The sequence below is a fragment of the Bos indicus x Bos taurus genome, chromosome 1, assembly GCF_003369695.1.
Source record: "Bos indicus x Bos taurus breed Angus x Brahman F1 hybrid chromosome 1, Bos_hybrid_MaternalHap_v2.0, whole genome shotgun sequence".
NCBI lineage: Eukaryota > Metazoa > Chordata > Mammalia > Artiodactyla > Bovidae > Bos > Bos indicus x Bos taurus.
Window position 1 is genome coordinate 60,271,894 of NC_040076.1, and position 14,811 is coordinate 60,286,704.

The window sequence follows — 14,811 nt, forward strand, 5'->3', positions numbered from 1 at the left end:
CAAGAGTCTTCTCCAACACTGCAGTTCAAAATCATCAATTCTTCATCGCTTAGGTTTCTTTACAGTCCAACTCTCACATCCATACATGACTACTGGAAAAAACCATAGCTTTGACTAGACAGACCTTTGTTGGCAAAGTAATGTCTCTCCTTTTTAATATGCTGTCTAGGTTGGTCATAGCTTTTCTTCTAAGGAGCAAGCATCTTTTAATTTCATGGCTGCAGTCACCATCTGCAGTGATTTTGGAGCCCCAAAACATAAAGTCTGCCACTGTTTCCATTGTTTCTCCGTCTATTTGCCATGAAGTGATGGTACTGGATGCCATGATCTTAATTTTCTGAATGTTGAATTTTTTTTTTTTTAAGTGATAGAGAAAAGATTTTTTTTTTTTAAATTTTTTAAAATTTTAAAAGAAAATCCATCCTGAACCTGGAGGTTCAGGGGAGGTCCTGGGGAGGGAGGAGGGAGGAGGGTTCAGGATGAATGTTGAATTTTAAGCCAACTTTCAACAAGAGGGTCTTTAGTTCCTCTTTGCTTTCTGCCATTAGGGTGGTGTCATCTGTGTATCTGAGGTTATTGACATTTCTCCCAGCAATCTTGATTCCAGCTTGTGCTTCATCCAGCCCAGCATTTTGCATGATGTGCTCTGAATATAAATTAAATAAACAGGGTGACAATATACAGCCTTGACTTACTCTTTTCCTGATTTGGAACCAGTCTGTTGTTCCATGTCCAGTTCTAACTGTTGCTTCTTGACCTGGATACAGATTTCTTAGGAGGCAGGTCAGGTGGTCTGGTATTACCATCTCTTTAAGAATTTTCCATAGTTTGTTGTGAACCACACAGTCATAGGCTTTGGCATAGTCAATAAAGCAGATGTAAATGTTTTTCTGGAATTCTCTTGCTTTCTAGATGATCCAATGGATGTTGGCAATTTAATCTCTGGTTCCTCTGCCTTTTCTAAATCCAACTTGAACATCTGGAAGTTCTTGGTTCATGTACTGTTGAAGCCAGGCTTGGAGAATTTTGAGCATTAGTTTGCTAGTGTGTTAGATGAGTGCAATTGTGCAGTAGTTGGAACATTCTTTGGCATGGCCTTTCTTTGGGATTGGAATGAAAACTGACCTTTTCCAGTCCTGTGGCCACTGCTGAGTTTTCCAAATTTGCTGGCATATTGAGTGTAACACTTTCACAACATCATCTTTTAGGATTTGAAAGAGCTCAACTAGAATTCCATCACCTCCACTAGCTTTGTTCATAGTGATGCTTCCTAAGGCTCACTTGACTTCACATTCCAGGATGCCTGGTTCTAGGTGAGTGATACACACCATTGTAGTTATCTGGGTCATGAAGATCTTTTTTGTATAGTTCTTCTGTGTATTCTTGCCACCTCTTCTTCATATCTTCTGCTTCTGTTAGGTCCCTACCATTTCTGTCCTTTATTGTGCCATCTTTGCATGAAATATTTCCTTGGTATCTCTAATATTCTTAAAGAGATCTCGAGTCTTTCCCATTCTATTGTTTTCTTCTATTTCTTTGCATTGATCACTGAGGAAGGCTTTCTTATCTCTCTGTGCTCTTCTTTGGAACTCTGCATTCAGATGCTTGTATCTTTCCTTTTCTCCTTTGCCTTTAGCTTCTCTTCTTTCCTCAGCTATTTGTAAGGCCTCCTCAAACAACCATTTTGTCTTTCTTTTTCTTGGAGATGGTCTCGATCACTGCCTCCTATACAATGTCACAAACCTCCATCCATAGTTCTTCAGGCACTCTATCAGATTTAATCCCTTGAACCTATTTGTCACCTACACTGTATAATCGTGAGGGATTTGATTTAGGTCATACCTGAATGGTCTAGAGGTGTTCCCTATTTTCTTCAATTTCAGTCTGAATTGGCAATAAGGAGTTCATGATCTGAGCCACAGTCAGCTCCTGTACTTGTTTTTGCTGACTGTATAGAACTTCTCCATCTTTGGGTGCAAAGAATATAATCAATCTGATTTTGGTGTTGACCATCTGGTGATATCCATGTGTAGAGTCATCTCTTGTGTTGTTGGAAGAGGTTGTTTGCTATGACCAGTGCATTCTCTTCACAAAACTCTTTTAGCCTTTGCCCTACTTCATTTTGTACTCCAAGGCTAAATTTGCCTGATACTCCAGGTATCTCTTGACTTCCTTCTTTTGCATTCCAGTCCCATATGATGAAAAGGACATCTTTTTTGTGTGTTAGTTCTAGAAGGCCTTGTTGGAGAAGGCAATGGCACCCGACTCCAGTACTCTTGCCTGGAAAATCCCATGGACGGAGGAGCCTGGTAGGCTGCAGTCCATGAGGTCACTAAGAGTCAGACACAACTGAGAGACTTCACTTTCACTTTTCACTTTCATGCATTGGAGAAGGAAATGGCAACCCACTCCAGTGTTCTTGCCTGGAGAATCCCAGGGATGGTGGAGCCTGATGGGCTGCCGTCTATGGAGTTGCACAGAGTTGGACACGACTGAAGTGACTTAGCAGCAGCAGCAGCATAAGGCTTTGTAGGTATTCATAGAACTGTTCAACTTCAGCTTCTTCAGCTTTACTGGCTGGGGCATAGATTTTGATTACTTTGATACTGAATGGTTTGCCTTGAAAATGAACAGATATCATTCTTTTATTTTTGAGATTGCACCCAAGTGCTGCATTTCAGACTCTTTTGTTGACTATGAGGGTGCCTCCATTTCTTCTAAAGGATTCATGCCCGCCGTAATAGATATAATAGTCATCTGAGTTAAATTTGCCCATTCCAGTCCATTTTAGTTCACTGACTCTTGTTATTTTCTGTTTGACCACTTCCAATTTACCTTGATTCATGGACCTAACATTCCAGGTTCCTGTGCAATATTGTTCTTTACAGCATTGGACTTTACTTCCATCACCAGTCACATCCCCAGTTGGGCATTGCTTTCACTTTGGCTTTGTCTCTTCATTTTTTCTGGAGTTGTTTCTCCACTCTTCTCCAGTAGCATATTGGGCACCTACCGATCTGGGGAGTTCATCTGTCAGTGTCTTATCTTTTTGCCTTTTCATTCTGTTCATGGGGTTTCAAGGCAAGAATACTGAAGTGGTTTGCCATTCTCATCTCCAGCAGACCACATTTTGTCAGAGCTCTCCACCGTGACCCGTCCATCTTGGGTGGCCCTACACAGCATGGCTCATAGTTTCATTGAGTTAGACAAGGCTGTGGTCCATGTAATCAGCTTGATTAGTTTTCTGTGGTTGTGGTTTTCATTCTGTCTGCCTTCTGTGGGATAAGGATAAGAGGCTTATGGTAGCTTCCTGATGGGAGAGACTGACTGTGGGGGAAACTGGGTCTTGTGATGTGTAGGGCTATACTCAGGGCAGGGCTGTATCCCCTTCCTGTTGTTGACCTGAGACCAAACTATGGTGGAGGTAATGAAGATAATGGTGACCTCCTTCAAAAGGTCCCATGGATGCACTGCCTCACTCAGTGCCCCTGACCCTGCAGCAGGCCATCACTGACCCATGCCTCCACCAGAGACTCCTGGACACTCCTGGGCAAGTCTGGGTCAGTCTCTTGTGGGGTCACTGCTCCTTTCTCCTGGGTCCTGGAATGCAAAGGTTTTGTTTGTGCCCTCCAAGAGTCTGTCTCCCCATTCCTGTGAAAATTCTGGTGGCTCTATGGTGGGGTTAATGGCAATCTCCTGCAAGAGGGCTTATGCCACACCCAGGTCTGATGCACCAGAGCCCCTGGCCCTGTGGCAGGCCACTGCTGACCCATACCTCCTCAGGAGACACTCAAACACTCAAAGGAAGGTCTGGTTCAGTCTCTGTGAGGTCTGGTGTGCACAAGGTTTTGTTTGAGCCCTCTGAGCATCTACGTATACACATCTAGATAATGTGTTAGTCTGGAGCCTGGACTCTGGAAGGAGGTTCAGTTCAGTTCAGTTCAGTCGCTCAGTAGTGTCCGACTCTTTGCGACCCCATGAATCGCAGCAGGCCAGGCCTCCCTGTCCATCACCAACTCTCGGAGTTCAAACTCATGTCCATCGAGTCAGTGATGCCATCCAGCCATCTCATCCTCTGTCGTCCCCTTCTCCTCCTGCCCCCAATCCCTCCCAGCATCAGGGTCTTTTCTAATGAGTCAACTCTTCACGTGAGGTGGCCAAAGTATTGGAGTTTCAGCTTCAACATCAGTCTTTCCAATGAACACTCAGCACTGATCTCCTTTAAGATGGACTGGTTGGATCTCCTTGCAGTCCAAGGGACTCTCGAGAGTCTTCTCCAACACCACAGTTCAAAAGCAAGGAGGTTACCTGAGTTTAAATCCCAGAAGTCTTATTTAGTAACACTAATTATTTGACCTCTTTGTAGAATGGAGGAATGTGAGCGCCTGGTAAAGTAAATCATCTTTCCTGGTGATTAAGCGAGATCACACATGTTAGGTGTTTGGCACGTGCACAGTATGTCCTACGTACTCGCTAGATAAGAAGTCATTATATTAAGGATAGAATCATCTCCCTTATTCTTCCTTCCTAGTTATTTCTTTAAAAATAACTCCATGTAAGCACTGAAACAAGATAGTTTCCCTTTGTGGGTATCTTGCAGTCACAAGTTTGGATACATGGGATCTGTTATTTTACATATGCTGACAATAGAATATCTCTTGGCACCATCAGACCCAGTCTTGACCCATACAATGCATATTCCTACATCTGACAAAAGCTAAGGAGCTGAATCCTTTTCCATCCATGTTGTACTCCTGGATTAATGTGTTCAGAAAAGCGATACAATGTAACACTTTGCCCAGGATGAAGACAAAGCTATCAAAGGCATTACTTGGCTAAATAGACTAAGGTATTATGGATCCTTAATAAACAAGAAGACTAGAATGAATGGAGAACAAGACAAATGAGAAAGGAATGATTCCACTGGCTTAGAAAAAATTACTATGAATACAATGTATTCTTGCCCTCTCGTTCAATTATTTTGACCCCTTTGGAGGTCAGTATTTGAATAGAGTGTGGAGAAGTGTATGTCTGTGTGTGGTGGATATATCAGTGACCGCAAACTGACACTGTGTACCCAGTCAGCACACGTCACTGTGGTAGACATGGAAAATATGCTGATGCACCTGTGAAGGTGGATAATTGTGAACTCTTCAGGGGTTCTGGCTCGAGATTTACCTGCTGCTGCCTCTGGCTGGCCGCAGCTCACCAGCTGCCTCGTCTGCTCTGGACTGGCTGGGTCAGCAGAGCACCCTGCTGCCCACATAATGCTGTCTGTCACATGGGGCTGGCCACAGCCACCCTCCCAAGCATCTCTCTCCTCCTGACCTTGTGCTATGGGAAAGTACTGCTAATAGCAGTGTCTTCCTTCTTCCCAATAAACCTGTCTACTTTGAATCTAAGTAATGGGCAATATGTTCACACAGGTACTTTCTTTTTTCCTTGTCTTCTTTTCCTTGTGTGCTCTCTTCCTCCACCCCCACGTTTCTTTTGCCTGTGCAGAACTGGCTACAACAGAGTCATGTTCCTAAAATATCCAGCTATGAAGGCTTTAACAACATATCTCCCAAACCCAAATTGGGGTGGCAGGGTGGGCTATTCCTCCTACAAGAAGCAGAGCTTTCCCTTTAAAATATTCACACTTGGGCCTTGGGTCAAAAAAACAGGACTGTAAATTCACTAATGTTTGGCAATTTTAATAGCTTCTTTTCACCTCAAAGCTCAGTGACCTTTTGCATCTGTTCTTCCGTAAGGATTACACCTCCTAACATTCTCATCAAATGGGAAATCAATTCCAGGCCGAATGCTGAGACAGGTGTCTGTGTGCAGAGCAGGTGCCTGTGTGGGTGGTCCTGCAGAGGGTCCCCCGAAAGTGGCACATTAATCATAGCCCTGTGCACTTCTCAGATGTATAATGAGGGTGACTTCTGCAAAACCATCAAGGACAATATGACCATGACTTGCCCGATTTCTTGATTCTTAGTTAACAAGCAGAAATTCTGTAAGATTCTTGATATTTCTTTATCTTACTGGGTGGAGTCCTTTATGTGGACTTTTGTGAACAGAACCATAGTATTTTAGAGCTTGAGATGACCTTTCATTACCACCAGTGGTATCTCTATTATCTTTGACCTAGCCTGGGCTCTTTTTCTCCTCTTCAAATGATTCTTTTCCTCTTCCTCTTTTTCTTTCTTTCATACCTGTGTAAAATAGGCTACCATGGAGTCTACACCATCTTTCTATCCTTCTTGCCCTTCTTCTTTCTCAGTCTATAGGTATCATTGTATTTATTATTTGAAATATGTCATTAGTACAGTCCTTCTGAGTGGGAAAAGAAGATACTTTTATGCCAATTTATAGTTGCTCACTTTCTCTAACTAATCCAATTATACCATTTTCTCTTTTCCAATCCCCCTAAAAACCTCTTGTTAACTGTATGTTGTTCTACTTAATCAGCTCCCCTTAGATTTGTCAGAATCTCAAGTTTCAGAGTTGAGGCTGCTTTCCCCTCTATTTATGGAATCCCTAATGTCAGGAATGAAACAGGTAAGTACATTTCTTAATAAATGTCTTCTCAAATGTTTTGAGATATCAATGTCTCCTCCAGCTTAAGTCAAAAACACTGATGTTTGGTCTTTGGAGACAAGTAAACAGGGATATGAATTTTAAACTTCATATTGATGCAATATTTGTAGCACAGCTGTATCCCATCAAACGTACCAACTGAAGTCAATGGGAGTTATGGATGAGAAACTGAAGGTCAAATTCAGAAGAGTTTGCGGTGGTGTTTTGTTTGTTTGTTTGTTAGTAAGTGGAGTTGGATCTTGAGCAGTTTTAAAATGACTTTAATACTGTTTCAAGGGAACTCTTAAATTGATTCTTCTCTTAAAAATCTTTTCCTTGAAGGCTTATCTAAACTGAATAAAGCAAGATGAAGACATTTCTCCTGGCACTCGTGTTTCTAAATTTTCCAATTTAGCCCATGAAGGAAACAACAACAGCAAAGCTTCTAGTAGCTTGTTATTTCATAATAATAATAATAAATTTGTTGGACTTTCTCTGGCCAAATGAACTCTCTGGTCCAGCATGTGCTAACTCTTTGGTTTGTTTTACTTATTCTGATAAACATTTTCCTATCCTAATTGTCCTCATTTTCCCTGATCTCATGGATCATACTTCTATTTTTCAGGAGGCATATGATTCTACACTCATATGCTCATAGTTGCCAGGCCAACAAGTCGGGGGGCAGGTATCTAACTATAACATGCTATTCAAGGGAACAGCTAGAAGGTGGGCTTTCCTATGAAATTACTGTTTCCAGTAACTTAAAACAACTTGTCCTTCCTTAGTCTGCCTTGAGGATCTTCTTTGGTCTTCAGAAGAAACTTTGCTTCTGTCTCTCATCATCCTATTTCTCTTCCAAAAAATCTATCAGACAAATAATGTTTCTTGCTGTCACACTGAAACCTTTCTGCAACCATTTCTCCTCCTTTAGATTTTATATTATGTTTTAATCATTCATTCCACTCTACCTCTTTTGTTGTTAAAAATACACTTTCTTTTTCCAGCTTCTCCCTTCTCCCAGCACCTTATCCATCCTCCCTGAATACTGCTTCTTCAATCATCCCATGCCTGCCATTTTTAAAGAGCTATCCACTTTCCAGGATCTTACATCATCTAGGCTCCTTAAAGAGACCATCACCAGAGAGATTTTTGTTCAATGAATATTCTTACAGTTTAACCAACCAGGAAAGAAAAACTAAAAAAATCAGACAAAGAAACAAGGCAGTTATCACAAGTAAGTCAGGGACTAGAGAGGGCAGGTATTCCATTTGTAAATTTTGTCTTATGATAGGGATTGAGAACTTGTGGTTTTGTTTCAGTGGTGATACTCTGATTTTTGCATAAGTTTATATTTAATAGTAAGGGAATGATGTTCAAATTTTCCACGGGAGAAACTTCGACTTGGTTCTCCTAAGTGGGCTCCCTCTTTGGCATACTTACTGAAAAGGACGAGGCTGGCGTTGGTCATCCCCAGATTGTTGGCAGCCACGCATGTATAGTTGCCATAGTGCTCCTCAGTGACATTGGTCACTGTCAGGGAAGACTGGCCCTCCGTGCTCTTAATCTCAAGGCCATTGGCACTGTTTATCCTAAGGGTTCAAAGACAGAAGAGTAAAGAGAAACAACTATGAAGATTTGGCGTAGTCATTTATTTTTCATCTTTTAAATTGAAGTAAAGGGAGCGAAAGGAAGTAGTTAGAGCCTGTTGATCCTGCTCAATTCCTCATTTTAATGGCGCAGTCCCAAAGTATCAGAATAAAGTCTACTGATGGAGACAGCTCGGGAATGGATGAGTTTCACTGGGCTTTGGTTTCTGTTCCAGGCGAGAAAGACTTGCAGGTGGAAACTGCCCACTCTGTGCACGTAACCTGTGTGCTTTGGGGCTGGAGTCCAAGAGCTACAGTCCCAAAGCACCAGGTAAAAAGCCTTGGAAAAGGAATAGTCTAATTGGAAAGGCCTAGTAATTATGGCTGGGGTGCGTGTTTCATCAGGGCTTCTGGTTTCCCTCGCTGAGGAGTGAGACCCAGGAGGGCACAGCAGATTGGGAACAAACCTGGTGTCATCTCGGTACCACTCAAAGTCAGGTGCAGGCACTGCCGAGGCCTCGCATTTGAGGGAAGCTTTTCGGCCGGTGGTGGCTTCGTTGCTCTTGGATTCCGTGATAGTGGGAGGATCTATAGGAAGGACAGACACACAGTTTAGTTTACATGAGCTTTGGATGGTGCTCCAGAATTTCCATGCCAGGAGGAGTTAGAAAGAATAGTGTGACTGCAGAGGAGCAGGACAAAAACAGTCTTAAAGCTCCATTTATGTGAATGATGTGATCAGCTGAATGGGATTGATCACTAGAAAACCAAATGAAAATCAGAGATCAATGAAACTGTAGACTTGGTTTATTTAAATGTGGCACTGAAAAGGGTTTTATGGAACTGAAATCTAGGATTTCTTTTTCTCTTCCAATAGATCATCCATTATTCCAATCACAGGTTATCATATTTACATAGTTTTTTTTTTTTCTTTTTGTACATTAAGTGGTGATACTAAAGGACTTGGGATTTGAAATGTGTAATCTGAGCTTTTTTCTTTTTCACCTTCATCAGCATCATTATTATTATTGTTACCTTCAGAGATGGTAGTAAGAAATCTGACCAAAACCATAGAGCACTAAAGTCCTTTTATCTCAGGCTTAGCCTGATACCATTGCAAGAATTCAGGAAAACAAACCGATGTTAAATAATTGCTATACTGTTTTTCCTCCTCTGTGTTCCATTATTTCCATTCTCCAGGTCAGTTTTGCTTTTATGAGTGAGAGTGCAGTTTGAAGTCTATCGTGGTACATGAATATCTTCCTGGGGTTCCATCTTCTCTCTTTGGCTGTTGCACACTTGATTTTTTCTGCTTAGTACTGGGCCTACAAAACTGACAGCCTTGAAATGAACTCAGAAATACATTCTAATTTTCCATGATTCTCTCAAGCAATCCCATGGAAAGTGGAACAAGGGTTTACAGGATCACAGGACTCAGCCACAAGGGTAAACTTAAGCTCTAGGCTTGAGGATGCCGTGTTTGTGCAATTTATGGACTTTTCAAGGAGAAAAAAACTTCTGTCCAAAGGTCATTTGCCAGAAAATGGCAACTTGGCTGTGTGTACATGGATAAAATAGACCCAAACCACCTGTTTATATTTTACAGATGAAAAACCTTATTTAGGTAAATTAGTGAAGTGAACTTTAGTATTAAAAAATCATTGAATTCATCTCTGCTCTTTAGCACCTGGTTCAAATCACTTTTTTTCAGAGTTTTATCTTCATAATCAAAAACTATTTTCCAAGTTTTCTGCCTCTAGAAGATCTGGATTCTCTTAGTTTAAAAAGATGTACAAAAGCATTAGGTTAGTCTGCAATTTTCTCCCCCATTTCATTTTCACATGAGCTTGGGCATCTTTAAATTACTGTCAGAGAGAGGAAGAGTTAGAGCACACCTGGAGAGCATGGCCAGCCCATGCGTAAACACGTGCCAGAGAGGGAGGGGTTGTTGTTCTGTTTTAGATTGATCTCCTCATTTCTGTAGAGACACAGAAAGGCAACATGGAGAGTGGAAAGAACCCTGGACTAGAACCTAGGCTTGCTGGAATTTATTTTCTGTTTGGTTGTGAGGACTTCCCATCACACACTGTATCTTTCTGAGCCTTGGTTTTATTATTTATAAAATGAAGGAACAACACATTAGAGATCTACGGAGTATCCCTTCAACTTGGAAAAAAAAAACCGGCCAATTCTAACCCAAACAGCCCATTCATCACAAATGGGTAGCGTGAGGACCCAAGTGTATTTTCATACCATTAATCCTTAAATTGCTAATTTCAAAATTGTAACTCATTTATCTAATATATGGGTTGAGGGGTCAGGATTAGCAACCAGAAACAGAAACTGGAGGTCTGATTTTGGCTCTTAACCAGAGCTGTGGCCTGGTCAAATGTCTGTACCCCTTTGAGCTTTCTCTGTCTCATATTTTCAAATAAGAAATTAGTTTAAAATGATCACCAAGGTTCCTTTTAAAATTCTTTCATTCCATAATTGGTTATGTCGATTGTTAGAGCACATGAGTTCAGAGGTTAATGTAATGATTAGAGGTAGTGGTATGAGGGAGGTATTTGTACAGAGGTGGGGCATTGAGTAAAAATTAAGAGCTTGGATTTAAAGTTTGACAGACCTGAGCTCAAATTTAGTCTCTGTCCTTCATAATTAAGAGAGCTCATTACTTTGTCTAGAGTCCCACTGTTGCAATATCGTCATCTATAACATGCTGGAACCAGAGGCAGGGAGGATCATTTGGAGATTGCTGAAGGAACCCAGAAATAGCCTGCACTAGGTTTGTGATAAAGGGGATGGAAAGGAATGAACAGGACCGATTTGAGATGGAGAGATATGGGCTGCAGAACGGACAAGATTAGATGTGAACAGTGAGGGAGGAGTATCAAAGATAACACCCAAGTTTCCAACCTGAGTATCCACGTGATGCCGCCAATGAATAATGTTAGTTTCCTATCTTCACAGCCTCGCTGTATTAGGTTAGGTTCTTACATTGCTAATAACCCTACAATCTGTAGAATGTTGAGCAGAGGGCTGATCTTGTTTGTGAGTCTATAGGTTTGTTTAACTTCTTAATTTGTAAAATGAGTTTTCACCAGTGTTTGTGAGTTTCTGGAGCCACATGGTTAACAGTGTGATGACCAGCCCCAACCTGGGCCAGACTCCATGTTTTCCATCGCCTCCACCCTGGAGCTCGTAGTTGGAGCGCCTCAACATATTAATAGTCCATGGTGGAGGTCTTCCAGCCCCTCCAGCATGGGACCAGTCATACAAGTCCTAGCTGTACAGTTTTACAGAAGCGTTTTTCCTCACTCTGGATGTTTCCTTCTGTGTGGTGGGTGGGAGCTTACTTAGTAAACCTCCTTGCTGTGGAACCCAGGGGGTGATTTTTCTACCAGAAAAATTAGGGAAGAACAAACTTGGTTTGTTTGCTTTATCTCTCTTCTTTCCTTCTTCTGGGACCAAACTTCTGGTGGGGATCAGAGGTTCTCTGCTTCTCTAGACTGATGTCTTACATAGGCTCTCTCCTTCCTGCTCTCATGTGGGCAGGCCTGTCCTGGTCCAGGGCTGCTATGTCTGGGGAGGTAGATGGGGCACACCAAGTTACTACCTCTAACCATGTTGATTTCTCACAATAGGGGCAATTGGGCCTCCTGTATGTCTCTTTTATTCATTTCTCAGAACCTGAATAGCTAAGTAGTAACCTATTTATTGGGCTTCCCAGGTGGGCTAGTGGTAAATAACCTGCCTGTCAATGCTGGAGACATGAAACACAGGTTCAATCCCTGGGTCGGGAAAATTCCCTGGAGAAGGGAATGACAACCCACTCCAGTATTCTCACCTGGAGAATCCCATGGACAGAGGACCCCAGCAAGCTACAGTCCATAAGATCACATAGAATCAGACACAACTGAAGTGACTTAGCACACACACACACACACACACAAGCTATTTATTAGCTCCCCAGAGATGCCAGCATGGTGAGGGTGGTGTTGAACTAGGGTTAAATATTTTTAAATGCATTGATCTTGGGACAGGATGAACTGGTCAGTTATAAAGGCCAAACACTTGTTCTTCTCCTTGAACATCTAGGAAGTTTCTCATACCAAGGTGTAGTCACAGAGAATGATAAATGTATGAATAGTTCATTACTTCTAGTATTTCTCAAATGGCGCAGGTCTGTTCTGTTCTACAGCTTATTGGAATGAACATTTCAAAATTCATTTGTAATGAACTTTGTATAGGTGAGGCTAAGAAAGTTATTATAAATCATATCATGGCATGTCTAGTATGGTTAAAATAATAGATGTCCTTGTTCAAAATACAGTTATAATTAAAATGTGGCTTAATAAAAATGCTGCACAGAGGTCCATTGTTATTCTTTACCTGACTTTGCAATAGCTTACAATTGTCAGAGGACTCTTCTGGTTATTACTTTAAAATTTTGGGTTCTGAAAATATTAATAAGGGTTTTCTTCTTATATCACCATCAACAAGATTCTTTCAATTAGAATGAACATGATAACAATGATAGTGGCCTAGCAAACAGAATATCATCCATTTAATCTTCCTAGTGTTTGGAATAATAGTATAAAGGAGCAAAATTCTTAATAAAAGCTTCAATTTATAGACATTTACCATGTGTCAGCACTCCCCTAGGCTTTATTCATTCTTTTCATCCAAATAGTAGCCCTAGAAGTAAGGATTATTAACCCTATATTATGAATGAGAAGGCAGGTCTGCAGAGGGTTAGTTAATTCTGCAAATTCGCACAGCCAGCATTTGATGGAGTCCATATTTAAACTCATGTTCTGAAGCCCATGCTCTGAACTTCTCTGTATTTCCATTTGAATGAGTTCTTTTGGAGAGAAATTGACTCCTAATATGGAAGAACACCATTTTGGAGAGCATGCTGGTAGCTTAAAAGGTAAATGTTACATATTCAGCTATTATAAGGCACCCAAAGTGGCAGAACATACACTGGCACGGTGGATATAAACCCACATTAGAAATCAGGATTTGTGGGCTCAATTGCTGCCTCTGCCACTTAGGTTGTCACCTCTTGAGGGTGACACAATAATTTCTTAGAGTCCCTCACCTTTGAATATAGATAATAAGACCTTCCTACCTGTCTCACAGGCTTGATGAAAAGACCAAATGAAGTCTCATATATCAGAGCACATTTATCATCTGAAGTGATTACATTTATTATTATTATTATTTTTACTATTTCTCACATGATATCTTGGAAGGAAAGAGGGCTTTAGAGTTAGACCTGGGCAGAGTCCTGTCTCTACCACTCACAGGTTCTTTGGTCTTGTGGCAGACAATGCTTACATTTTCTGAGCTCTGTTTTTGTCCTCTGCATGGGATGATTTGATTATCCCTCAGGTTAAAGTGTGATGGTGGGCCAGCTGGGTGGCAGGGGGCAGAGAACATCGGCAATAAGAAAGTCATTGTTTGCAGAGAATTTAAAAACAATAAAGACTGTGGCAGATTCATTTTGATATATGGCAAAACCAATGCAATATTGTAAAGTTAAATAAAATAAAATTAAAAAAAATAAAAAATAAAAACAATAAAACTAACTAAAAGTTGTCTTTTTTTTTTTTAAAGATCCATATTGTACCAGCAATGCTAAACCAAACATACCAAAAACTGTCAGTGATAAAGTAGGTCAATACTCCTTTTGTGGAGGCAGGCCAGGTCCCATACACTCTTTCCTTGGCCACGGTTGGTGAGGTGATTACAGTGAATCATAAAAATCTCCAATAGAGTCTTGGTACTCTGGAGGTACGCAGGAAATGATGGTTATTGCTCACATTGCAAAGTTCCAGTAGAAAATTGCAGTACTCTGGATTCTTACTGAATAGTTCGTCTGACAATCCCATAATAGATTCACGGACATTAGGATGTGTCTTTACTGACATCATCCCCAACACAAGAGTAAACTTCAGGTTGTCATGGAGAATAGAGAGGTGTTGCCATGAAGTGTTAGAGAAGGTAGCCAGTCTGGTTCCATACTGAGCAGTTATTTTCCTCAACTTTTATCATTAGGTGATGAATCAAAGTATTGAAGAGTTCAGTTAAAATACAGATACATTATCTGGAGACAAAGGATGTCCCCAGTCACAGCTGTGGAAAATATGGTAGGTAACCTCACTTCCTTTAATACATGGCTATCGAATGTAAGGGTGAGCTTTAGAAATGCCAAGGTCCCATGTCCCACAGCACCTTGTTGGGTTGGTTAGCTCTGGACACCAGAGTGGAGGTAGAGCTGAGTTCAAAGCGAGAAAAGAAGAAAATAAAAGTAACAGAGTGACAGTGTGATCGTAGTTGGAGAGGTAGCCATGGAAAAGCTGAAGGCAGGAATATTAGTTGCTCAATGGGTTCGGCAGCAGGCCTGACAACTGGGGGCAGATTTTGAGAAAAAGTTCTCCAAGAATAGGAAAAGCATCCAGTATAAGAAGAGTCCAAATAAAATTCAGTCCTCTGGCAGCCCACTCCATTGTTCTTGCCTGGAGAATCCCAGGGACGGGGAAGCCTGATGGGCTGTGGTCTATGGGGTTGCACAGAGTCAGATATGACTGAAGCGACTCAGCAGCAGCAGCAGCAGCAGCACTTGCTGAACACTTACTATGCACTAGACATTATC

The 14,811-nt window shown here is 41.3% G+C and overlaps 1 protein-coding gene across 3 annotated transcripts in view; it reads right to left on the reverse strand.

The window, feature by feature from the left end:
- LSAMP (limbic system associated membrane protein) overlaps positions 1-14,811 on the reverse strand; it is a 713,009-nt gene that overhangs the window by 35,057 nt on the left and 663,141 nt on the right. For all 3 annotated transcript variants that reach the window (XM_027525501.1, XM_027525630.1, XM_027525557.1), the window contains exons 5-6: positions 8,618-8,738; positions 8,005-8,153 (exon numbers count right to left, since the gene is read on the reverse strand). In XM_027525501.1, coding sequence (XP_027381302.1) covers positions 8,005-8,153; positions 8,618-8,738 — 270 coding nt within the window. The remainder of the gene's footprint in view (positions 1-8,004; positions 8,154-8,617; positions 8,739-14,811) is intronic.